Source organism: Lonchura striata, chromosome 2 (assembly GCF_046129695.1).
Source record: "Lonchura striata isolate bLonStr1 chromosome 2, bLonStr1.mat, whole genome shotgun sequence".
NCBI lineage: Eukaryota > Metazoa > Chordata > Aves > Passeriformes > Estrildidae > Lonchura > Lonchura striata.
The window spans coordinates 89,750,654-89,775,490 of NC_134604.1; the positions used below are offsets into that span (position 1 = coordinate 89,750,654).

At 41.0% G+C, this 24,837-nt stretch overlaps 1 protein-coding gene across 3 annotated transcripts in view; it reads right to left on the reverse strand.

Moving 5' to 3' along the window:
* ST6GAL2 (ST6 beta-galactoside alpha-2,6-sialyltransferase 2) overlaps nucleotides 1-24,837 on the reverse strand; it is a 172,074-nt gene that overhangs the window by 40,756 nt on the left and 106,481 nt on the right. Inside the window, exons 1-2 of one of the 3 annotated variants that reach the window (XM_021545537.3) lie at nucleotides 9,123-9,277; nucleotides 8,292-8,358 (exon numbers count right to left, since the gene is read on the reverse strand). The exons of 1 other annotated variant lie outside the window; for it this stretch is intronic. In XM_021545537.3, the coding sequence (XP_021401212.2) occupies nucleotides 8,292-8,324 (33 nt within the window). In that variant the 5' untranslated portion in view covers nucleotides 8,325-8,358; nucleotides 9,123-9,277. Of the gene's footprint in view, nucleotides 1-8,291; nucleotides 8,359-9,122; nucleotides 9,278-24,837 lie in introns of those variants that run through there. One more of the 3 variants, XM_021545539.3, reaches the window with a different exon arrangement.

Here is a 24,837-nt window from a genome sequence, read left to right on the forward strand (position 1 = left end):
GTGATGGTGTGGTGGCAGTAGGGCTCCAAGTGTAAATCCTTCTCCAGCAGTTACAGGGCTAATACTTCTGCCTTACCACATGTGCCTATAGCCAGCCATGCACACTTTGGCTCCAATCTACACTGCTCTGAATTTACCCTTGGAAAAAAAACAAAAAAAACCCAATTCTGAAATAAATGGCAAAAATAGAATCGGTCTGAACAAGCAGTGAACAATGACAATGGAATGAATATTAAATATGCACAAATATTTCTGATGGAGAGATTAGCTTTCTATAACAAACTCTGGTTTTAACCTTCATAACTTTAACAAAATAAAACCAGTCACATGAAATTTCAGTCACAGTCTCATGCCAAGGAAAGCTCCTCTGGAAAGTTTGAGGTAGATCAGCCAAGGCATCTTGAAGATATGAGAGTTCCTGAAAAGTGAGGTGTTCTCCATTTCTTGGACTGTTCCCTAATTTTTTTTGGCCCACCATAACTTAAAAATTGTTGGCTTATACATTCCAAATTTGCTTGGCTACTGCTGGTGCCTTTGACTAGTTGCAGGCTATTTTATTACTAAATGTGGGTTTGGGCAAATTCTGAGCGCTGCAGTTGTTAACACGACTTGTTGGCTTGTGCATGCTGCAGGCAAGCCAGCCTGGCCCACTGCAGGCTCCTCCATCACCTCATCAGCTGTCTCAGGAGGCAGCCCGGGAGCCCAGGACCCTTCCTCAGGTCCAGCTGGGTGTAAGAACTTGGCTAGACTTTCCATGGGGAGACATTCTGTCAAGCTGGACAGAAATGGTCCTGGGATGCTTTCCATCCTTGCCAGTACAAAAGCGCCTCTCTTGGAAAGGTGAGCAAACATCAGACACAAATTTTTTCCTCCCCTTAGTGTTGTCCTCTTCCTGCTCCCTCAATCCATACTTAGCCCTACTCTCTGATGAACCCAAAAATTTTTCTCAGTGAACATCAACATAGTTCCCAATGCTTTCCTCCATGGATTACTGATCCAATCTATTTTCCATTTCCATGCTGATTACAGAATCTGTGCTGGGCTCTGGTGCTTCTACTGCAGCAGATTCTCCCTCTCTGCTCCACTCTCTTGGTCTCCAAGGCCCTCTTCTAGACTAGGAACCTTGTACACATAGACACAACATAGGGCATTAGTCTTCTAGACAGGAACACCCAGGGGGAAGTTTTCAGCCCTCAAAAAGCAAGTTTGCTCCCCTGAGCAAACTTTTAATTTGTCTGATGAACCCTGGAGAGACCATGGGTAAGGAATTCACTCCTGATGGAGACTGTTCTGTTCACAATCTTGATTCTGATAACAGATACTATGGCAACCACATGTATCACTTGACACTGCTTTCACCATGGTCAACTACTTGAAACAATTCTCCTTAATCTTTGATATTTCCTTTGACACTGACTATCACCTGCTACCTTGCCAGGAAAACAATCACTGCACAGCTGAGTAGTGCTGGGAAACATTAAGCCATTAAAACACTTCCCAGTGAAGTATGTTTCTACATGGAAACAGTGTTACAAAGAGACCTATTCTTTTTGAGACTCACACATGCATGACTCCCATTCACAGGAACTATGTGAGTGAATCCAAAGTAAAATAGGCTCAAAAGTGTAAACATTGATCCCACACAGAAAGCGCCTTTTAAGAATGACTTATCCTTTGACCTTCTGCATCTTACTTTTGCTCTTCAAAACCAAAAGGCTTTGCAATGACCATGACTCCTACATTAAAAACCAAAACAGGTATTATAATCACCAAAAACACTCATAAAATACAAATTATCTACTTAATAGACAGTAAGAACAGAATTTTTTTCCACATTTCTTATGCAGTTGGAGATTTATCAGAGTTCTTTTATTTGTACCAACTTCAAAAATCAGTTCTTTCACCTTTAAAATGTAGATAATCTAACTCAGAGGTGTGCCCTTCTCAGCAGAGACCACACAATGCTCGATCAGATTTTACAAAATACACAGGCCTGTGCTGGGCCGGCACAAACCTGCAGAACACCAAGGAAAAGCTACAGAAGGAGAACTTCTCGCAGTGTCTCCCAGAGCTCCAGCCTCCAGTGCCCTTTGGGAAGGGTGCTTCCAGCTCCAGCTGCCTGCCGCCCTGTGAGCTAATGAAAAGAGCATGAGGAGGATCGCAGGCACTTTCCTCCCCACCTCAATCCACAAAGGGTGAGTCACAGTCTGACCCTAACTTAACACTCAGGCTGTAAACTTACTTAACACTTGTAGAAGAATTTATATATTTCAAACATACTGATGGCAGCATATGGCCCATCGACAGGTTTATTATTATAAGACACTTTTTCCACCAGGTTATAGTCTTTTTTATAAACATATGTTTCAGCACATAATAAAACCCCTAAGAACTATTTCTGAAATGTGCAGGCACAGAAACTACTTTTCAAGGTTTGTCAAGACAATGAAAGAAACAATGTTTAAAGGGACTTCCATTTTTCTAAAGGTCTTTCTCTAAATGTCTTTTAAATCCAAGGGTGCTTGAGATTACGCATGTTTAAAAAAACAAAAGGAAGAAAAATGAGTTCTCTTTGTTAATGCCACATTCCTCTCTATTTTGTCAAAGTAATCATTTTTTACACTTAGTAAAACTTCTCCTTCCACTAAATAGACCTTTTAACTATGCTTTATATTTATGCTTTTTATGCATAAACCTGTGTGGTTTATAGGTGAAGGATAAGATTCTGAAAATTAGGTGGCATATTATAAAGAAAATGTCAACACCACAGTGTTGCAAACTCATTGGTGCAAAGCCACCCTTGATACTCTGTGCCCTTCAGCTGTGCTAATAAAGATCTGAGTGTGGAGTCAAGGTGGTTTGATCACAAACTTCCATCCATCTGCAAGACTGCATCCAAGTAAAACACCTAAATACAACTCAACGGCTTGATTTTCCTGCAGGATGCATTTGTGTTCTTAAGAGAGGAGGCTTCTTGTCTATCCAGCTATAATGCAATTTCTGTGCTAGCACCACAGTCTTCAGGGGGGGAAAAAAGCTACATGGTGTACACTGCTTTATTCAAAAAAATCCTACACGCCTCTTATTCTTAATGCTTTTTCCCTAACATCTCACAATATATTTAGCCCAAGCAGGTTTGATTTTAAAAGAAGCTTCCTCAATACATCAAAATATGACCCAACTCAGGTATTTTGCTAGGAGCTTTGTTTCCTACCACCCACGTTCAGAGTCTCCTGTTAAAAGGAGCCTGCAGCTAGAAAACAAAGTAGGATTCACTGGGGTCTAGACCGCAAGCCCACTTAAAGGCAATACAAAACATTTCACTAGTTTTATGGGACTTGGTATTAGACCTGTGGTTCACTGAAGACACCAGAGGCCTTACAGAATGTATACAATATATTAAATACTCCTCAGCACTAAAAAGGAATTTTGCAATCACTTTGAATGTTTCATTGGTATTTAGGATATTTTGGGAAAGAAAACATGCTTCTTTTCTATGTGTGTATGTCGCCTTCCCCCAATATTCCCCACAAAAAGCAATGTTTTTAGACAGTGGAAAAAATAATCATACATAAGCAGATTCGCAGCTTAAAGAATAAAAATCTCTAATTTTATCATAGGCATACTATTATAATAGTCATGCATGAGTTTGCATTCAAAGAAAACTCCTTTGTTAAAATTAATCACTGACTACTCAGCCAATTTGTCAACTAACTACTACCAAGCCTGGACATGATTAGTTGGCTTCACTGGGAGATAGAGGTGCCCTCTATAATGCTTCCACAGGATCAAATCCTAAACACAGTAAAGCCTTTGAACATCTTGCAAAAAACTTATTCACATGGAGACAGGACCTCATGGATGCTGCTGTAGGCTCTACTTTTTCCTGCTTTCACAGATTAAGCCTTTCTAGGAGAGAAAGGCTTCGACAATAAACACACTCTCCACCAGCACACAGAGTAATCACGGGTCCCCGGGCTGTGTTTGGAAACATTTAACTGGTGGGATCAGTTGGAGGAGAAGATGAGGCATGATGTACGAGGCTTCTGACAAGGGGGCTGGCTCTGCTCATCTAATTGCGGTTGCTGCTCCCACGATGTGGAAACCTGTCTATTAGAAACCACATTTCACAGGTGACTGAACAGCCATCAGATGGTAACAGCTTTCATTTGTTATTGACCTCCCCTCCCTGACGCAGCATAAGGGTGAGTGGCCCGATATTCCATTGTCAGTCCAGAGCCAAACACCTCTTGCTTTGTACAGTGAATTATAAAATATCTGCATTTTTCAGCTTGTGTTGAAACAGTACTCTTAACTAGCATTTTCTCATCTAGGCATCAACATCATAAGAGAATGGCAAATTCTTCACTACTCAATTATGCAAAGCTTGAGGGCATTTATGACTATGATTGTAGAGTACATCACTACATTTTTATCCTATGTATAAATGTACTTACTCAGTACATCAGAGACTTACTCAGGTATTTACTCAGAACATCATGGTCAGATGTGACTTGGTATTTCACAGAGACAGGATCAGAGCCTTTGCTGACACACCAATATGCCCACATGACAGTGACTAGGCTGAAAGTAGTCCTTCCAGTGATGGACAGAAAGACAACTCCGCTACCAAAATTACATACAGAATTTAGCACAGTTATTTTAAACAGGATCCCATAAAGAGACCTCATCAAATTTTACACCCTCCAGACATAATGACATCAATGACATAAAGGATTCAGAAAACCACAGAACAAATCTCCCTGTCTTGCTAAGCTCTCTGTATCTGGCTGGCCACATATTTTCCAGCTAGACAAATACATATCACAGGTGAAGAAGAAACTTTCCTTTCCAAAGTTAACAGCCATTTAGTTATTACAAAGATTTTGTGTTCATACCTCAGAGCACTCACAGTCATTTCATAACCCCAGCTATGTAACACCCTAATCTGGGATAGCATTGGTACAATTTAATACAATAAACAGGGGACTGCACCAAACCCACGGTGAATCCTGCTCTGATGACAACCGCAGAGCTATGCAATGAATAACATTTACTTTAATTTACATTTAGATTTCTTAAGCACACCTTCCAGAAAGCACAGTGTGCTAACACACACAAACAACCAGCATTTCCAATGAAATGTAACAGCAATCCAGGCCACCACACCTCACAGCTAAGATCTGATCCACCTCCCTCCAAGCCTCTGGCCATCTTCAGCAGTATAGAAGAACTGGCCTCTCCAAAGTGACTGGTGTCAAAGAGGGCTTTGATGGTCTGTAGACCAATAAGGTCTGCCAGAGCATCTGTCTGGTGTGAGCTTCAAGGTCAAGGACCCTCATCAAGAACACTGGGAACAACTCCCTCATATTTAACTATTCAAGAGTTTATCCTTGTGGAAAGAGACAATCTCTGAAAGATACATACAACAAACAATATTATTTTTTCATGTTTTGCCCTTGAGGCCAACTATTGAAGCTCTTATTCTAGTCTATGTAAAATTTTCAGGCCAGATTAAAAAAAAATTTGAATTTCTTTACAAGATTATTTTTTAGAAGTGTTACAGATCAATAAAATCAGTTTTCTATGGTTGCACCTTAGAAAAAGCTGGATCTAAAATACAAAATGTTCACAAACCCAGTAATAAATATCAGAGGTTTTTACAGGTATAATGTGGTAGCTGTACTCAGCTTTTCACATGATCTTGCATTCTAAATATGTCACCATGAGTTCTACTAGAGGAAGATGGCATTTATTGTGAAATTAATATACATAATTAGCACATGAAGAAGAGATTGCTGATTCTGAACTCTTTATTGTAAATCCTTTGTGGTGCTGATTTCATCCCATGCCACTCCTTTCGCAGGTTTAACATGATTTTCAATACATACAATGTCACTGGAAGAAATATTTATAACTTCAATAACAATTTAAAAACTTAAAAAAAATTATTACAACTTTGCCATTTGTGTCATGGATTGATTGATACTTAAATATGAATTAGAGAATTTTAAGGAAGCTCAAAACACATTAACATATGAATGGCATGCAGAAAAATTGCTCTGAATTACTACCAGCAAAATCAAAACACAACTGCTTTTGGTTATGCAAATGAAAATGTAGTGTCAAGACTGCAGAGAGCCTAAGAAGTGCAAAGTTCAGGGAAAAGCCATGTATGCAGCTGCTCCAAAAATAACCATAGTCAGATAAAAGTCTGAAAGCAATTATTTGAGGTGAATATTGTACACAGACCACTGCACTAAGCTTCGATAATTAAACAAGGCAAAAGTTCAGATGGCACCTAATAAGCCATTTACTACATTAATTATATTCAAGTGTGGCAGTCTAATGCTTGGTAATAACTAACAACAAGGGAAATAATTTAAAGAAACAATCTGATGTTGTAAATTTCTCTCCTTTTCATTCATCAGTATCAGTGTTGCCAGCCAGCCTAACACACTTGAAACACATCAAAGGGATACTGCTTAGTGTCAGGAAGAGCTATTTAAGGGTTGTAAACCTTTAGGCTGAGGAAGCCAACAGCCTTACTCAACAAAAATGATCCCTTCACTACAAAAGTAGCAGTAAAGTCAGATTTTCCATTCCTTGAAGCAAGTCCCCGTGTCTTTGTTCCAAAGTTTCAATGCCACAGGAGCAACCAATTTTTTTTGCAGTAACAACAGCATCTTAGCAAACCTTTGCAGATCAACAGTTTCCTACTAGCCCTGTTCCCTGGATTTGCCTTCACACTGATCACACCACCCTTGTACACATCTGTGATTTTAATAGTATTTTCAGCAAATTCTTAACAAGATAATTAATATTAGAGAGGTATTTAATGTATTTTGGCTTATTTAAATGCCATTAGTAGCTAAATACATGGAAAATGACCCTATACCATATGCCCAAATACTTCTCTGCAGACTGCTAGCCAATTCCCTAGCAAGTACAGAGAAGTTTCCAAATCACAGTCTGAAAATTACTGCAGAGAGATTTGCATACTATTTCTGATGGGCCAGTAGCATTCCAACAACTCATGTAAAAGCCAGCATCCCCCAATAGTTTATGCAGTGAGCAGCACACACAGCATCAATTCACAATGCAATTGTTAAGATGCTGTTCTACCTTATTTAGCTAATCTGCAATAAAAAAATACCCAAATAAATTCTGTAGTATTACAGTTATTTTTACATTTTGCTTTCTTGATTTTAAATCAGGAAACAAAATTGCCAGATTTTACTTATGCACAAGTCTACATTTAACCTAAGAGGTCATATAACAAGCAATTTGCAGATTCCAAAGAATAAGAGATCAGATGAACATACAACTTCATCTATGACATCTTTCCAATATGATGTTTACATATGCAACCTTAGCATCGCTTTAAGCTCCCTATGAAAAGTTTTTGTAACATTTTCCCCATTGTTTGGCCTTTCTTTTCGTGTCCTTGGTAGAAAACACATAACAAATCATAGATATAGAACTCCATAATCTTGCAAGAAATGTCTAACATTTTGTATGCATCCTCCAACTCTGAATGTGCAGTGTGGACAATGATGGGAAATCCTGTCATCTACCCAGATGAAATGTAGAACAGAAAGGAGTTCTCTGACTACAACCCCAGGAGTTTTAGACATCCTAAACTCAATCAGAAAAGACTTCTGCCTACAAATAATTTGAAGTCTTCACTTACAAGACCTCAAATCCAGCATTTCCACAGCAAATGTCAAGAGGAGCCTGTCTGCTACAGCAGAGGTGTCCACAAAGTTGTCAGTTGCAGAAATCAGTGTTGAGTCCTTGGGTTTGAGTGCACAGATGGGACCTCACCTCCAGACCCTTTATCAGAGCTTCTCATTGAGCAAATATAGCACATATTCTCCCAACAGTGCAGCAGTTGGTCTTAGCAAAATACACACAAAATTAGTAAGTATCCATGACAGGATTTTCATCAAATAGTATTTTAATCAGAAACCGCCCATGAAAGAATAATACTTCTAAACCATACTTCAGATTTATATAAATAATAAAACCCTCTGAAAAAAACAAACAAACAAACAAACAAAAAAAAAAAAAAAAACCAAAAAAACCCAAGCAAACAAAACCCTCCCAAAAAAACCACAAAAACAAAAATCAAAAACAAAAAAACTGCAAGAGCAAGAGCTCCATCTTTAAATGGAAAAAATATGGCAATTCTTTCCCCATCTCCTACAGCCCCACACTATGCAAACCAGTTGAATTATTTTCACCTGAGTTTTCCAAACAAGAGAAAGATATATATATATTAAAATTACCTGGATGCAGACACCACGCCTGGAAAGTTTCATTGCAAAAGGGTTAAAGCTCAGAAAGTTTGCAAGACTGGAAAAGGAAAATCAAATTTAAAAACGTGCAAAACCTAAACCTTGAGGTTTGCCACTGCCTCCTGCCTTTCTCTTACATTTCCCTCCACATCTGAAATGAGAGGACTAAATGTTCCTTCAAGTTACCAACTAAATTACTTGAATGAGTAACCCAACCAATTTTTTTCTAGTACCAAAAGAAGCACATTGCCATAACAAAATAAACTAGAAATGGTAGTTGAGCATTAGAGACTATAACATTCCTGATAAATTATAAAACCAGACCACAGAAGTGATCCACACCGCTTAGCAGAGGTGAATTCACCGAGACTTTCTTTTTTTTCCTTTGAGAACATCGATTTTTATATGCTACCACAGCTGCCTAACTATTGATAAGAGCAATCTGCAAAAACAAATATAGAACTAACAGAACAGCCTGAAAAAGCAACCACAAAAAAGGGTCTCATTTAAATTCCTGGAAAGCGCTGCTTCTCTAAACGTATCTATTCAAGCTCTCTTGAGCAGTCGAGCCCTTCTAAAACACACCCTGCACGCCCGAAAACTGTTAAGCCAAGAAGCCACTAAGCCATGCCACTGAGAACCCATATGGCTTCACCTACAGGGTTTTCCTTCCAGCAAACGCTGCACAGTAGAAATCCTCCCCTTCACCATCACCACCCATCTCCCAGAAACGAACGAAAAAAAACCCAAAAAACCCCACAAACCAAACCCCGAATAATAATAAAAGAGAAGCGCTCTCCGCCCGGGGTGGCCCCTACGTACCGCGGGCGCTCAGGGCTCTCTGGGGGCCGTGCCCCCCGAGGTGCAGCAGCCGGGGCGGCGCGGGCGCTCCGCCTCGCCGCGTCCCACGCGGAGCCGCTCCCCCCGCATGGTGGTGGCCGCCGCACGCACAAAGCGCAGGGCGCGGGCAGCGGCCGGGGGCGGCGGCACCGCGGCTCGGCCGGATCGCGGCGGCACGGGCGGCTCGGCTCGGCTCGGCACCGCCCCCGGGAGCCGCCCCCCGCACACGGCCGAGCGCCCCCCGCGCTGCCGCCCGGCCCCTCCCGGGATGGGGGCGCCCCCGCCCCCGGTACCGCGCGGGCGGAGCCGGGCGCTACGGCGGCGGGAGGCTGCGCTCCTGCCGGGAGGAGGGCGCGGGAGGACGTGCCGGGGTTGCCCCGGGGCCGTGCCGCGCTGTCCCGGCTCATTGTTCGGGAAGGGCAGCGGCGGGAGGGCGGCAGCTGCGGCGGGAGGGGGTCACCCCGGCGGCGGGGGTACTGCCGGGCTTTCCTCCGCACGGGCAGGGGCTGGGGACAGCGTTGCATCTTCCCCGCCTGGGGGAAGCGCGTGTTGCCGGCGGCAGCGGGGTATCTTCCCCCACGCCGGCGGGGACAGGGGGATGCTCGGGGATGGGGCGATGGCGCCGCGCCTTCCCCTGGCGTGGCGTGGCGTGCTGGGGCCGCGCTGCACCTTCAGGGGTCTGCTGGAGAAGTTCAAAGCGGCAGGGAAGGGCGGGAGGGGCGCGGGCGAGGGGCCGGCAGCTTTCTCGCCTTGTCTCTGTGACCCCCGCCTGCCGAGCGCGGAGAGCCCGGAGCGTTCCGGTACCGGGACTCCGGGGGCCGGCCGGGGACGCGGGGCCTCTCCGTGACCGGTCCGGCAAGTTGAAGGCAGGGTCCTTTCCTCAGCCTCCCCCGTGAGCCGAGGCGGTGGGATTCCCGCTCTCTGGCGGTGTGGAAGCGCCGCAGCCGGCTTTGGCTCTTTAAGATTAGGCTCCGTTAATTAAAGAAATATTTTAAGCTTAAAGGTCTCCTGAGAAGAAACACATTAACTCGCTAATAAAGCAGGTAGAAAAACAATGCGAAACTGGGCTGTTGGATCAGCGATCACAAAGGAAAGGAGAGATCAGAAAGATGCTACTGGAGTGCGGTAAATGCGCCCTCCCGCCGCCGGACCCACACGGCACCGATCGCTCCGCTGGGACTTCAGTGCCTGTCCAGCGGCGCAGGAAAAGGGAAATGTTTTCCGTGCAGTCGTTGGTGTGCTTTCTCAGCTTGTCGAAAGGCTAGAAATACCTTAAAGCATCTTTTACTTTTGGTTCAAATATAATAGTAGTTTACTTCGCAAATAGTCTAAGTCGTCACTTACAAATAATTAGGATAATGACAGATAACCTTTTTTTTGTGCCGAGTCTGCGCTCCAAGATAAGCATCTGTGTAAATGCATCTGAGACTGAAGCTTCTTTGTGCCCGTATTTGTAAGGTGTAAGCTGATCGGAGCAGTGTGCCTGCAAAAGGCACGCCTTCTAAGCTGTGATACAAGTGTCGAAATAAAAGCCATAAGAACTAAAGGAAAAAAGGTGCCATTTCCTAAATTAAGAGACAGCATCACAAGGATGTGAAAGGCAAAGCACAGGAATAGGTTAACAGGTTAAAAACGATGGTTGTTTGAAATTATAACACAATTGAAAGGCAAATAATATTTCTAAATTCTAGGTAAATCAATTTATTCTATTTTGAGGAATTTCATGAATAGCAAAGCAATTAATGAATAAAAATATCATCTTTTCCCCCAGTCTAGGATATTCTGAAAACAAATTTCAAACCTAGAGCTAATTTCTTCAAAAATAAAAAAATCCTTGTTTATCAATGTAATATGAGAGGTTGTCTTACATACATAAAGACAGCAAAAATTCTATTCAGGGATACTGTGATGTAGATATATCCACAAACTGTTTATTTTGGGGGAACAGTGCTGCTTGAGGAATAGTCCTGTATACTATTAATTCAAAAATCTAAATTTATAAAGGGATGGATATTTCCCCTGTAATTTTACTTTTTTGCCCAGACTTGCTGCATCTGTTTACAAAATGATATTATATTGCATGCTGGCTCATGGAATAAACTATAAGCACATGTTTCAAGAAACAAAGTGAAAGGTGGATACTGCTTTACTCAATTTTTAAAAATTATATAATTAAAGTAGGAATCTAAATCTGTACAACTCTACAGACATATCCATCTGTTACTATTTTAAAATGCACCATTCTTTAGTATGCTCATTTTAATATGCCAGTGAAATAGAACTTCAATTTGGAATAGAATGTAAATGAATAGCATAAATTAGGTGAGTATTTCAGGGACACTGGTAAAGCTAAGAGAGCCTACGTGGGAATCTGGGATAGTTTAAACACAGTATCAGGAATGCTTGTTTCCCGAAGACTTCCCTTTTTTTCAGTAAAGCACTTACAAAATGGGCAGTTGGATTGGTGACAAATAATGCTGAATAAGCATAATTTTTATTGACTGCAGTGGGACTCGCCCCTATGCATCTAAATGTAAAATTTATCTGCAGAAGGCAGAAAGAGTTATTCTGCAATCCAATAAGGTTTGCTTCAGCCTTTGACATTTTGCTTTTGGCTTAAACTCTGAACTCCAAAATGGAAGAACTCTGCATCCTGTGTATTTCTGATCATTGGCTTGATTCTGCCTTCAATTTCAGCAGAGTAATAAAGAACAGCTTCTCTGGAAGCCAGAAGGTGAATTGGGATAAAGTCTGTGAGATCAGCATCAGGTCTCCATGATGTGGGAGCTGCCTGGGGAAGGATTTTAGATCAGAGGACATAGTAATAGCTGAAAGTCCAGAACAGTAAAGAATTTACTTTCACATGTTTGCAGCTTGAAGAATTTGTCTTTTATATAAATTGATAGCAAAAGGGCGAAGTTACACACAGTTGCTGTTGCTTTGTTATTGAGTTTGACGACTGCTACAAATGTATCCATCACTTTGGTTTGTTACTGTGTTAAAGCAGTGCATATAAATAAAGGGGATAAATAACCTAATTTACTATGAGCAGGAGTCACAGTATATTAAAAACAATGGCACAGAGAAAGCTTTTGCCTCTCCTGGAAAAAGTTTTATAACAGATCTTTGTAGTCATCATTTAAACTGGCAGGTACAGTACACAAAGATCTTTAAAGCCCAGGCACAAACTTATTTAACCTTTTCAGAACATATTCTTAGCTGAAATGACTCCACTGATGGAAAAGGGAATTTTTCTCTTGGCTCTACCAAAACTGAGTTTCACCCAAGTAACTGCAATTTTTTTTCAGAACTTTTCTTGGTTTTGAACAAATAACTGCTATTAAGGTTACATAAATGAAGAAGCTCTGGGTGTCCACACATTGTGCACCTCCCACTTCTCATGGCTCCTTGAGGTATTTTTTGGTCATCACTTTCAAAGGGGACTTGTTAGGTGGGCTCCCACTGCCTTTCTGCAAACCCTCAAATATCTTGGGGAAGTGCACTTTCCCTTCTTGGGGTGGGAAAGAAGAAACATACTTCAGACTGGTCCCTTTAGCAATGAGGCGGTGAATCTCCAGCAGTGCTGCCTCTGGGTAAGGCTCTTTTGGCCTGGCATTTGTATCCTGCTGCACCAGGAGGGACCTGCAGTTATCACACACCATGATTTTTGTTAGTGCAGACCTGAATTTGGTTTTTAGTCATCAAGCAGATTTTTAATAAGCTGAGGATACTGTTGTTGGCTTCTGCACACTTCAGATGCATTTCAGTGTTGCAGTTGTTCAGTTGCCTATGTGGATTTAGGATTGGAACATACAGACCTCAATTAGCAGCTCTCCCTTAGGAGAGAGAGTGGCCTGGTTTCTTTTTCTCATATCATCTCATGGCAGATGATTGGCAGAATTACTTCCTCTCCCAAGCAAGCTGTTTCTCTGCCCTTCAGAAACATTGTGACAAAATTCTCCCTGACTCAGTGGCGAGGTAGTTTCATTTCAGAGGTGTATGCACACTTGGCTGTGCTCACAAGGCTTGTTACATCCTTGCTGATGGACGTCTGCACTAAGTTACATCCTTGCTCTGTGGGTGCACAAAGTTTTTCTAAGGAGTCTTTTTGCTTTCATGCAGTTGGCAGGGGAAAAAAGAAGGAAAGAGTATTTGCCAGCATGGCATAGATGATGTCAGGAAGAATTCTGTGTGTATCCTGTTGCATGTGTACCTGAAGGGCCAGCCCAGTTACTGGCTAATGTTCTTTGTGTCTGGGCAAGGTGTGGTAGGAAACAGAATGGATTACAAATCCAGAGTCTGGCCACCAAGTGTGAGCTATACTATCTCTGAAGCAGCCCTGGGACTCAAAGTTGTAATGAACACAATTTCTTTCTTTTTTTCCCTGGTCTTGAAGGAAAATGCTAACTTGCTGCTGACCTGACCTGTATTAATAAGTAATTCTTATCCTTCAGTACTGGCTCAGATGTGGAAGCCAATAAGCAGAGTCATAGCCTATGCTTTGCTTTCCTCTCCCTCATATTTGCCTTAGGGAGGAAGCATGGACTTCTATGAACTTTTAACAACACTAGGGTCACCCGTCAATTTACTCCGTTATACATGCAAGTCACTCTCTGACCTCTCCTCATCAAGTCAGTTTCATAAGAAACAGCAAAAAGCCGAAATGCAAAGACAAAGGTACCTGAGCTACCTTCGCCTTGGGTTTTTTTTTTTTTTTGCTAGATGTCACATTATTGCAGAAGTCACCCCCAAGGTGTGAAAAAGGGTGTACTTCAGCTGCATTTGTAAAACAAGTGAGTAACAGGGTTGGGACTTCAAAGTCAGAAGAGCCAGGAGCTCCCTGCTGCTGCCTCTGGTGCTCTGTCCCACTGACCTCAGCAGTCATCCTCTAGTGTTTTCATGGCACTGAACAAGCATTATAGGCATAGTCACACAGTTAAAATCACAAATGTCATAAATCTCAGTTTGTCATGTTAACAAGATCACAAATCCTGCACAAGCAAAAGACTAGCAGCATCCTAAAGAGAGGGGCAGTAAAATGTTTGCAAAACCTGACTTTTTTGATGAACTTGAACAATGTTCTCATCCAATTTTCTGCTGAAGCACAGGAACTTTCTGTCCATTTTCCCCACTGTTATTTATTACTACTGGCAGCACTCATTGCATACTATGTGCCTTGACTCCTTGTCAACTTCTAGTGGAAGTTGAAGATGCTAAAATAATTTGTAGTGTTTGGGGGATTTTTATTAAAAAACAGCCAGTGCTAGAATTCAAACCCTGGATATTCTTTATAGGTAAATAAATATCTGGAGACAGATGAGTTTTGGAGTAAATATTACACACAAAATTACATTGGATTAATCTCTGCCTGCACTCTAAGTGGTTGTGATATATGGAGGCATTACTGATGAGCTGCAGTGAGCTGGCTCTTTGGGTGAAAAGGTTAACTGAAATAAACATGGGTTTATGTAGCAGGTTTTTGAAGAAAAAAAGAATATGCCTTATCTGCTGAATCATCAAAGTGGGAGAATGGAGAGAAAAAAAGTTGTGTTTGGAATCAGAGTTTTCTCAATGTACAGTGTGATACTTCCAAAGAAGAAATACATATTTGCCTGGATGGTGTTATCAGTAGGGGGACAGATGCATATTCACTTCCCAAAACATTTGCAAGCAGAGAGGCTGCAGGGCAGCAGACACTGGCTCAGGGGCAGCCCAGCCTGTGCAGAGCGAGGCAGGGCAGCATGCAGGGCCAGGAGTAATCCCTGCAGTCCAGGCAGCACAGGGCAGCACAGCAAAGTCTGCACCTGCATGGAGGAGAAGGCCTCTCCCGTTCTGCCATCTCTTCCCCTACTCTGACCTCCTGCTGACACTCTGGAGGTCTGATTTGGGCATTTGTACCTGAAGGGATCTAGAAGATCCTTCCATCTCTCCTGGTCACCAAAACAAGCCTTCATATCCTTAAATTAAGGATTTTTCAGATATAACTAAAAAGTCAAAGAAGAGTAAGTACTCTGATGGCACTTGATCAGAAAGCGCTCATGAATTCATCCTTAGTGCCTGCTCCCACAGCAAGTGTCCCTCCTAGTGCTGTCTGGCCAACAGCATTTGCAGTTCCAGGGCAATGTGCAATGTTCCTGTGGATGGGATTCATAGACTCAACTGGGATTGCAGCTTTGCAGAAGTGCCATACACTAGTTTCGTCTGGTTAGGAACTGCTGAAGAAAGTTAGTTTTCTTACAGGAATGACTTTATGCTTTAAAAATGGGTCATCATTTTCTTCTTGATTTAAAATGCAAGGGCACTTTCCCAGGAGTAACTTGGTTGCTGGTTGCTCATTGCTCCAGAGCTGGTTAGTTATTACTCATGTAACTTTGCATCTGGCCTGGGAAATGCTGCCTTGGTTTCTGCTGTACACAGCCTAAAACAACCCCCTGGCATTGTCTCTGCTGCAAGGGATGCAGATAGATCAGTGCAGCAAAGCTGCTCTCATTGTGCATACTTTCCTAATGCTTTAAGACAAGTAAAGAAATATGAACAGTGCTGTGGTTTAATGGTGGTTTGCATACATACAGGCTATGTAACATACTTTAAATATGCAGATACATTTTTAAAGACAGTTAAAACCAAAAATTAAGTATGGGGAGGTTTAGCCAATTAGTGTCACAAAGTGAGTCAGCAACATTTAGCCACCACTGTTTACAGGAAGAGTTGGCAAAACCTGTTGCTACCTTGCTTTGGTATTTTCAGTTCAGAACTTTACAGTGCAAACATTATCTGGTTTGTTCAAATAGCAAAGGCAGGAGTTCTGATGTCAATATGGGAAAACAGCTCTTAGGCTAATTGATCTTGTGTTCACCACATTTTTGGATACAACAAATATACCATGGAATTTTATCCTACTTTACTGGGCTCTTGACTTTACTGGCTTTTAACTTGTGTTGCAGTTACTATTGCAACAATGTTAAATATCTTGCTGAAATTAAATAAATAGTTAAATAGAAAATAGAAATAGAAATAGAAAATAGAAAATAGAAAATAGAAAATAGAATAGAAAATAGAAAATAGTTAAATAGTTAAATAGTTAAATAGTTAAATAGTTAAATAGTTAAATAGAAACTATTGTATGAAAAATGAGAAAGCAAATAGAGGCATATGAGAAAAGCTTGTTTTGAAATGGTGTCACTTTTCTACAAGGAATAGACATTGTAAAGAAAACTTTAATTGAAGTCTTTATTTTCCATCATATTTCAGTTTAAAGATAGTAAACAGTAAGCACTGTTTCCCATTTGGTGATAAAATCTAGTCTTTTCCTGAAAAAAAAAAAAAATATTATGGCCATTTTGTGCAGGGAACCTTCTCCTCCTCTAGACAGCACCAGGTATAAACAGGAGGAGGACTGTCCTGTTGTCAGAAGCTAGGTGGCATCCAGTCACCTGTCACCATGTCTGTAAGATCATGTCCCTTTTCCTGATTCTCTTGCCCATCTGACATTGCTTCAGTCCCTGTCTCACGAAGGTCTTTCTGCACAGAATTGAACTTTAATATTTCTGTTTTCTGTGCTGTTGTTGAAGGAAATGGAAGCCTTGCTTTCTCTCTCAATCCTCCCCTTCAAACCAACCCCATTTATGCTCTAAAATTTTCTGCAGCTTTCTTGCTGGGCTAATACCCTTCTCAAATTTGCAGTTTGCTCCAAGACAGAAATATCTCTGTTCCAAAACCAAGACAGTTTATAGCAAGAGGTGGCTCAACTTACTAAAATCTTACTGAAAAAGTTGGAGATCAATGCTTGAGAAGCACTGTTTATTTTTCCAGTTGTTTATAAGGGTCAGATAGAGGCACTTATGGTTCCAGTGTATCTTCCATCCCCCAAACACTTATTTTAGCCACACAGAAAATGTGGCAGAGAGTTGGGAGAGGAAAATTAACGTTACCCTTTGCTGGAAAATAGAATTTTGTTTTGAAAAAATAAAAAAAATCAAAGGAAAATGTCAAGACTTTGTTCTTAATCAAAGTGAAATAGAAGCTTTTTGAATAGGTTCAAGGGAACACATGCTTCCAGAAGAGCCAGTCATCACTGTACTTTTCTGAGCTGTGGAAGATTTCAGGTGTGTATTCTTACTCTTTCTCACAAGAAGCAGCCACTTGAAACCCATATCCCTTCCACTTGGGCAACTTGTGGCTTCTGGTTTGCCCCCAGTAAGTGCTTCTCTTTCCCTCTGGATTTTGAATAAGTGCCTTGAACTGCAAATGGATATTTCATTGAAACCGATGTGTTTCTATTTTCATTAAATTGTCAGTTCCTGGCAAGAATAACAGTTTGGAAAATTCTGGCAAGATTGACTGACAGAGAACAACATACAGCTCTCAGAACAGAGAGGATGCTGAAGACAATTATTTTAGGTCCAAACCCTGTTCTCAGCTTCAGAGGCAAAATATGGGTGCAGCTGAGGTCACACACCCTTTGATTTGTCAGGGAAGTAAAGCATTTATCCAAACAAGTGAATGGAATATTGTGTCCCTTTTAGTACAGTGATGATTGCACAACTCTGTTTATTCTCTGGGTTTTTTTCAGCTCATCCATCATTTGCAGCTCAGATTTCTACAGTGATTTCTCCAAGTTGGTTTGCTGGATGATGCAAAATGGAAGTCAAGTTAATTTCGCGCTCTACCCACCTCAGTCTGATTAACTCAAATTAAATTTTGTGCTAATAAGTCTGAGTGTGTGACCATAACTGGAAAGCCTTGAGCTCCTCTGACTGCAGGGAAAACTGCTGTTTTCCCCTGCATCATGAAAACATTTGAATCGTAACATCTGGGAAATTTGCAACAAACAATGGTATCAATTTGTGGCCTCCATACTAGGTTTTTCTGTTTCTCATCGGGGACCATGAATCTGTATCAGATTTCAGCTCTTGGAACATTTGGCCCATCTGCCCACCAGAGGAAAACTAAAGAAGCAGGGACATTCACCTATTAAGAGGAAACTGCAGAACATCTGTGTTTCACCATTACATGTAAGCCCTCTTGGACTAATAAGTGGCTATATCTTAAATAACTGGACAATTACTTAAATCTGTTACAAAAGTCTGAACCAGTCAAGTCTGTGGGAAGTCTAGCTAAGGTTGCAATCATTCACTAGCAATTTGGAGAAAAAGGAAAAAAACACATAAATGAGAGCTGAAAGATGGAAGGCAAAGCAAGGCAAGGCAAGGTTTGATCTTATGATAAAGAAAGTTTCGGCATGGTAAGGAAATAGTATGGTGTGCATGAGTTTGAGCTTATAGTCCTATACGATCTATATCCTTCTTGTATTTGCTAAGGCAAAGAGCTGCTGTTTTCTTAACTCCAGAAAGACCTATTGCTCCAATTATCACCTGGTCCCAAAAGAATAAAATCATAAACCCAAAGTAAAACTATAGTAGGTAGAGTTTGAGAAAAGGTAACTCTGTGCTCTGAGAAATCCTGGTATCTGTGAAGAAGACCAAGAAAATGTGCCTGGTGCCAGAGATGATGCAGGAGCACACTGAGATTTCAGCAATGTAGGAGCATGTAAATCTGGTTGGATTACAAACAAAGAAGCCTAGTGAATGTCAAACAGGATGGAAGTAGTTGTAAATATACCTGCATTGTAATGGAACATCGACAGCTCCTGATGGGAATTCATGGGAGTGTATATCATCCATGGGCTGTCTCCCATAGCAGCAGCAATATCATGATTGCACAGCAAGTTGATTAAGTATGAAACAAGCCAGCAAACCCTAATGAAGGGTTTGAGAGTCAAAGATGTCAGCACTCACCAGAGAGATGTTCAGCAGATGTTTTGAAGGCAAGCCCTGCTCTCTAACCTTGGGATCAATGGGGATTTGCTGTTATTTTCCACAGAGGTAGGATCAAAAGCAGAGGCACGATGAAACTGGAAGGACTGTGGCACCACTTCCACGTCTCTATCATATCTGAATTTAGTTTTAGCAATATGGAATGGGCCTCTCCTATTTGTCCTCTCCAACAAATAGCCTTATAATAAAAGCGTTCTCAAAGCAGAAAGAACAGATTGTACATGGTTCTAACAACAACATATTTTTGGTCTGACTGCCCCATAATATAGGAAAATCAGAGTACAAAATAACTGCAAATAAGACAAGCTAGCCTACTTGTACATCATTTCTATTGCAAAATAAAACAACGGGACTGGGCTTGTGTAGCAAATAGCCCTAAATTTCTTCCCTCCCTACTGCCATGGGAGTTTAATTTTCCCAGGGAGTATTGTCTGTATGTGACATCATCTTGAAACAACAGCTTTAAAAGTGGAGACAGGTAATACATTAATTATATTCCACATCTGTAAAGCATATACAGTGCACTGTGGATAAAAAGCGCAACCTTTGGCAGGGAATTTTCTGAATATCTGTAGCCAGACTTCTCATTTACAGTTTTCTTATAGTCTTGTACAATGGGAGCAGATTGTTCTCTAGCAGTGGATGGGGAAGGGAAGGATTTTAATGAGGAATGAGCATGAAGCAAATGAAGGGGGCTCCATCTCCCAGTACTGTGCACTGCCACCCACCATAGTGGAAGTCAGCTGTAAAACCTGGTGCTTGAAAACATAACATACACCCAATGGGCCAACAGTTATGATGATATCTATTGGGTTTTTTTACACTAGGTATGGGGAGTATTTCTATTTTAGCAAATAAAAAGCTTGAACTGAGGTCCCAAGGATGGAGTTGCTACACCAGTAGTAGTGGATTGACATGTATATGGTCAGTCATGGTTTGATTTAGGTGCCTGCTGAGCCCCTTGCTTTACGTCTTGTGTTTGGTTGGAACAGGACAGTCACAGAGAAATCTCTTCAAGAGCTAAAGATCTTACCTGAACCATGGGAGACCCTCAAACATAGAAATTTCCTTCTGACACAGAAGAGAAAATAGGACATCAAGCATGGTGTGATGTTCTCCTGTTGATCTTGAGTAGTTGCTGTTATTCAGGAGGCTGCTTCAAGCTGGTGGTGCCGTCTCAGAGCCTGCCAGTCCATGCCAAGTGTAGGCTCTCTCCCACATCCAGACTGGCTAGAGAGGAGGCTCCAAGTCACGCTGCTCTGCTCTTTTCCAAGTGCTCCCACTCTCTTATTCCTCACACTTTTTTGTGCCAGAGGATGAGGCAAGGATAGAATTCAACCCACTTAGGCTGTGATATGCTTTTGAGTGGTTTGTTTGGCCTCAATAGATAAGTCACAAATTTTATTGTCATTGTGACTAGCTCTTGCTATATTATCAGCTTGAATGTTGCTGAAGGGTTTTTGAACTAAGGATGTGTCTGGGCTTTTAACAGTCTGTGGCATATAGGAATATACATTAAGCCATTGAGAATATTTCATCACAAAAGAGTTTTGGAAAGAACACATCATATACACCTGCCAAGAAGCATCTCAAATAACTGAGCTGATGATAACGGAACGAGTAAACTGTTATGAGAGTGACCGTGCATCCAGCACACAGAGGACTAGCATTATACTTAATTAATGCTCATAGATGTTTCCTTAGAACAGATGCTATGGTTTTCTGTACTTCATCTTCAAAAGGGAAATGAAGGACAGAAAATGCTCTGTCATTTTTGTCATGTCTTCCCTATTATTAATGTTTCACACAATTATTAGGTTCAAGGTCACTGTATTTACTGATGATTCTCTTGGACCTGCAATACCAATGTTGTGCTAAAATGAATGAAAATATGTTTATTGCATCACCCTTTAGATCCCTTACTTTATCTCCATTCCTAACAGTGGTAAAATAGCAGTAAGATAAGTTTGATTAATGTTAGCATAAATTTGCTTAAAGTATGTATTTCAGAGCCCTGGTATTTAATGACAAACCACATTATTCAAATAGGAATAAAAATATTTATAGATTATGTTTTTCAGATGGGTTTGCAATAGAGCCAGCATAGGTAATGTATGATTGGATTCCACAATCACATTTCTCCCCCACACGTGTTGCTGGAAACTCTCTCAGCCAAACACAATTGCATACATCTCTTTTTTCAATCTGTTCATACGTTATTACTGTAGAGATGGAAGAGCTGCATGTATAAAACCACTCACTGCCCTGCCTGCAGTAACAGAGACACAAGTCATCTCTTGGATGCCCCCATCTGAATTCCTATTATTTACATCATTTGATGAAGATGGATTCCTGCCAGCATCTCACTGAAATGCAGTCGTTAACAGACCTGAGTGTTACCAAGACTTCTGAAAAATAAGGTAAAATCTTGGCAAGATAACTTGAAACCTCTAATATCTTTTTAAGTTAAACACACAACAACAGTAGCACATCTTTCTACTAATTTTTTAGGGTTATCCTAAGCTGAAAGAACAGGATGAAAATATTTTACTCTGATGATGCACTTGTTCCTTTCTTAGGTATCTGGAACATGATGCAGATTTGTGTCATGTTGTATCCTAGACTGAAGTTCTCAGGATTTTAGTACAGGAATGGCAGTTTTACACAACCTGAATGTCGGAGCCATATGTGCTTGAGTATGCAGCATGTTTGTGAACACACTTGACATGATGATTAGCAGTTCTGTCCTTTATAAAAATCTCTGCCGGACAATTTTGCAAGGTTTGAGAGCTGTGACTGCTTATAGACTTTTACAAGCATTATTTTGACTAGTGTACTGGAATTCTGCTTGGACTTTGCAGTGCTGTTCTTCTCAAGAATAATCTCTGTCAGTGACACCCAGTCTCTTACTGGCAAGGTGACATTAGTTCTGATGTGATCTTTACTTTCCTTAACTTTTTCTTCATTAAGGCAGCATCTTTAGTCTATTTGCTACCCATGTATTGCCCTCATTTTGAAGAGTAATTTTGCTTTTACTCTGGCAGCATAATTTCTTGTGACAGCCACCCACTGTGTTTGTGGCTTCTCACTCATTTGCCACAGTCTTTTCCTTCATTTGCAGGTGTAAAACCTCCACATAGGATGCAAACACTGACAGCTATGTTTTGTTTGGAAATGGATTTTATCAGCACTTTCATCATCCCAATAGTTTTAGCAGTACTTTTTTCTTAGTTTCAGTAAACCTAAATTAATTCTTACTGAATTTTTCTCATCTCTTACTTAGTATTGAATCAATTTCATCCCTATAAATAAACACTGAATCATTCATTAGCAAACATGTCATAAACCACTCTGTGGGTTCACTTTGGATCTTGTTCCAAGTCATTAAATTCATGGCTTGCCAATACTGGATTAGCTTTTTGGAGAGAACAGTTTAGATACTCAGCTAAAGCTCTAGCTTTTATATATAGTCAAGCTCTATCCATGTTGCTGTCTCTTCTTCCTACTCAGGTTAAACAGAAAATCTGTAGTTCCTTCTTTATTGTGACCTGCAGTGAAATGCAAGCCAGTCTTTGTTGCTTGGAGTCCTACTTCTTGTTCTTGTCTTTCTGTCCTTCAGCTACATTAAGAGTGGACTTCAGAATATTCTGTCCTCTCAAGGAATGTCCTGTCCTATGTTTTGTGTGAAGCCCTATCATATGTTGCACTGTACTGAGATTTGGAAATTAGGACTCTGTACAATGGGAATTACGGCAGTGAAAAATGTTCCAAAATATGTTAGAAATGTGTGTACCTAAGACCAGTGCTATAATTATTTTCCTATTTGCTTTACCATATGTAGGTATAGTAAAGAAGGGCAGTGAAGTAAAAGCAGAGCAGTAGTAATTACAGTATAACAAGAGAAGATTCTAAAACCTTCTTTACCATTCTTGCGACAAAGTACAGTTTCAGCATCATTAACAAGTTTTGGTTCTGGGGATATCCTGTAGGCATCAGCTGTGCCTTTAAAAAAAATCCAGTGGGAAGAACAGCATCCTTTCCTGCTGATCTGATCAGCTTCCAAGCATATCAAATGGAAATAAGCACATTAGAAAGCACACATTAGAAAGCACTGAGCAGACCCCATGGAATGATTTACAATAGTGTCATGGGGTGATTTCCAATAGATTGAGTGTGTGGTAATTGTTCTCATCTGACTGTAAGCTTTCAGGTGTAAACTAAAAACAATGAAACAAACAAAAGTATGGTATTCTTCTGGCCAATAAGGTCAGTAGCATTCAGCAGAACATTAGCATACTAATTACATGGTAATCTTGCAGCAACAACCCAACCATAATGTGTTGCTAGTTACTATCTTTAGGTAGCATTTTGATAGCGGCCTTCATGCTTTAGGAGCCAATGCCAAGATTATGTGGGTGCCTACATCTCAACAAAGGTTGCTTAAGAAATTTTGAGAATGCTGCTGAGAATGCTTCCCTTGCCTCCAAAGCACCCTTGATCCTGCTGTTATAATTTTATTTGTTATTACTAATACTGTAGTTTTAAATTAGTTTATAAGTTGGTTTCTCATGAGCTTTCAAATGGTTCTGGGAGTCTCCCACAGATTGCAAAGCCCTACAGAAATTCCCAGGAGTGGCACTGTCCTGTGGCATGGCCCTTCCAATTCCATGTCTCCTGGGAGGCTCAGGTTGATGTCTGACATCTAAGCCATTGGGTACAGTCTCACCACTAGATGGGAGCATCGGTTATTTAGCCTTTACTTTGAAATGGTGCTCTCCCAGCCTTGGGAAATCATACTCCCTCTTGGCTCTTGTTTCAAACTTGCAGGAGGCCTGAATATCCTCCCATTGCTGTGCAGCACATTCCAGAAACACTGGCTAACACTGATCCCTAGAGGACCCTCTCCAGAAACACTGGCTAACACTGATCCCTCAAGAACATCCCTCTCAGCTGATGCCTTACAAGATCAGCAATCAAAGTGGTCCCTACTGTTTAGTATGGAAGCACTCATTTACTGCCCAAGTCTTGAGGGACATGCTGAGAATTGCAAGAATGGTCTAGTAAAGTTGTTTTATGGCTTATTCTTTCATTGGGAAATGGAGCATCAGTAGTTTGCCAATTGTCTTAAAATCACCCTGATCACCAGAGAAAATGAAGGAAAAGGAAAGACAGAACTTGACTTTCATGGTTCAAAAAACAGTGGTAGATTTGCTGCATTTCTAGGAAGATACACAGAAAGAAAAGGAAACTTCATAGTCTAACCCCACTGCAGGACATCCTCTCCAATTCCTGCAGCTGCTGGGATTCTTCCACAACCCTTTGCAGTGACCTCCAATGTTTAAATGGGGCCATGGTCCAGTGAATGTCCCTCACCAAAAGGATCTCCATCTAGGGGTATCTCTGATTCTTAGGGGCTCTGTTCAGTTAAAATATCCCCTTCTTCACCCAGGCTGTGTTTGTACTGCTTGAACTTGATACAGATACTCTTTAGCACATTTTCCACACGACTATTGCCTGTGCTTGCCTTGCTTGAATAGGAGGAAGGCATACAGAAAACCAAGCTAAAGGGATGTCCCTGGGCTCAGATTAATTATAAACAAGCTGTTCATCCATTATGAGGGAAATGCTGCCTATAGAAGTACGATGGAGTACAGATTTCAATACACAACCTCTTTTTGAGTTGAGAACTTCATTGTCTTTGCATGTTCATGACTGACAGCCACACTTAAGAAACAGCCAAGAGAAAAAATGCATGTAGACCATTGCTAAGTCAGAACTGAGACTTGGCATGAGTGCAGCCCAAAATCTACAGGGTGGTAAAGGGTTCATTGTGTGCCTCCTGCCCTGGGCTGTGAGTGTTA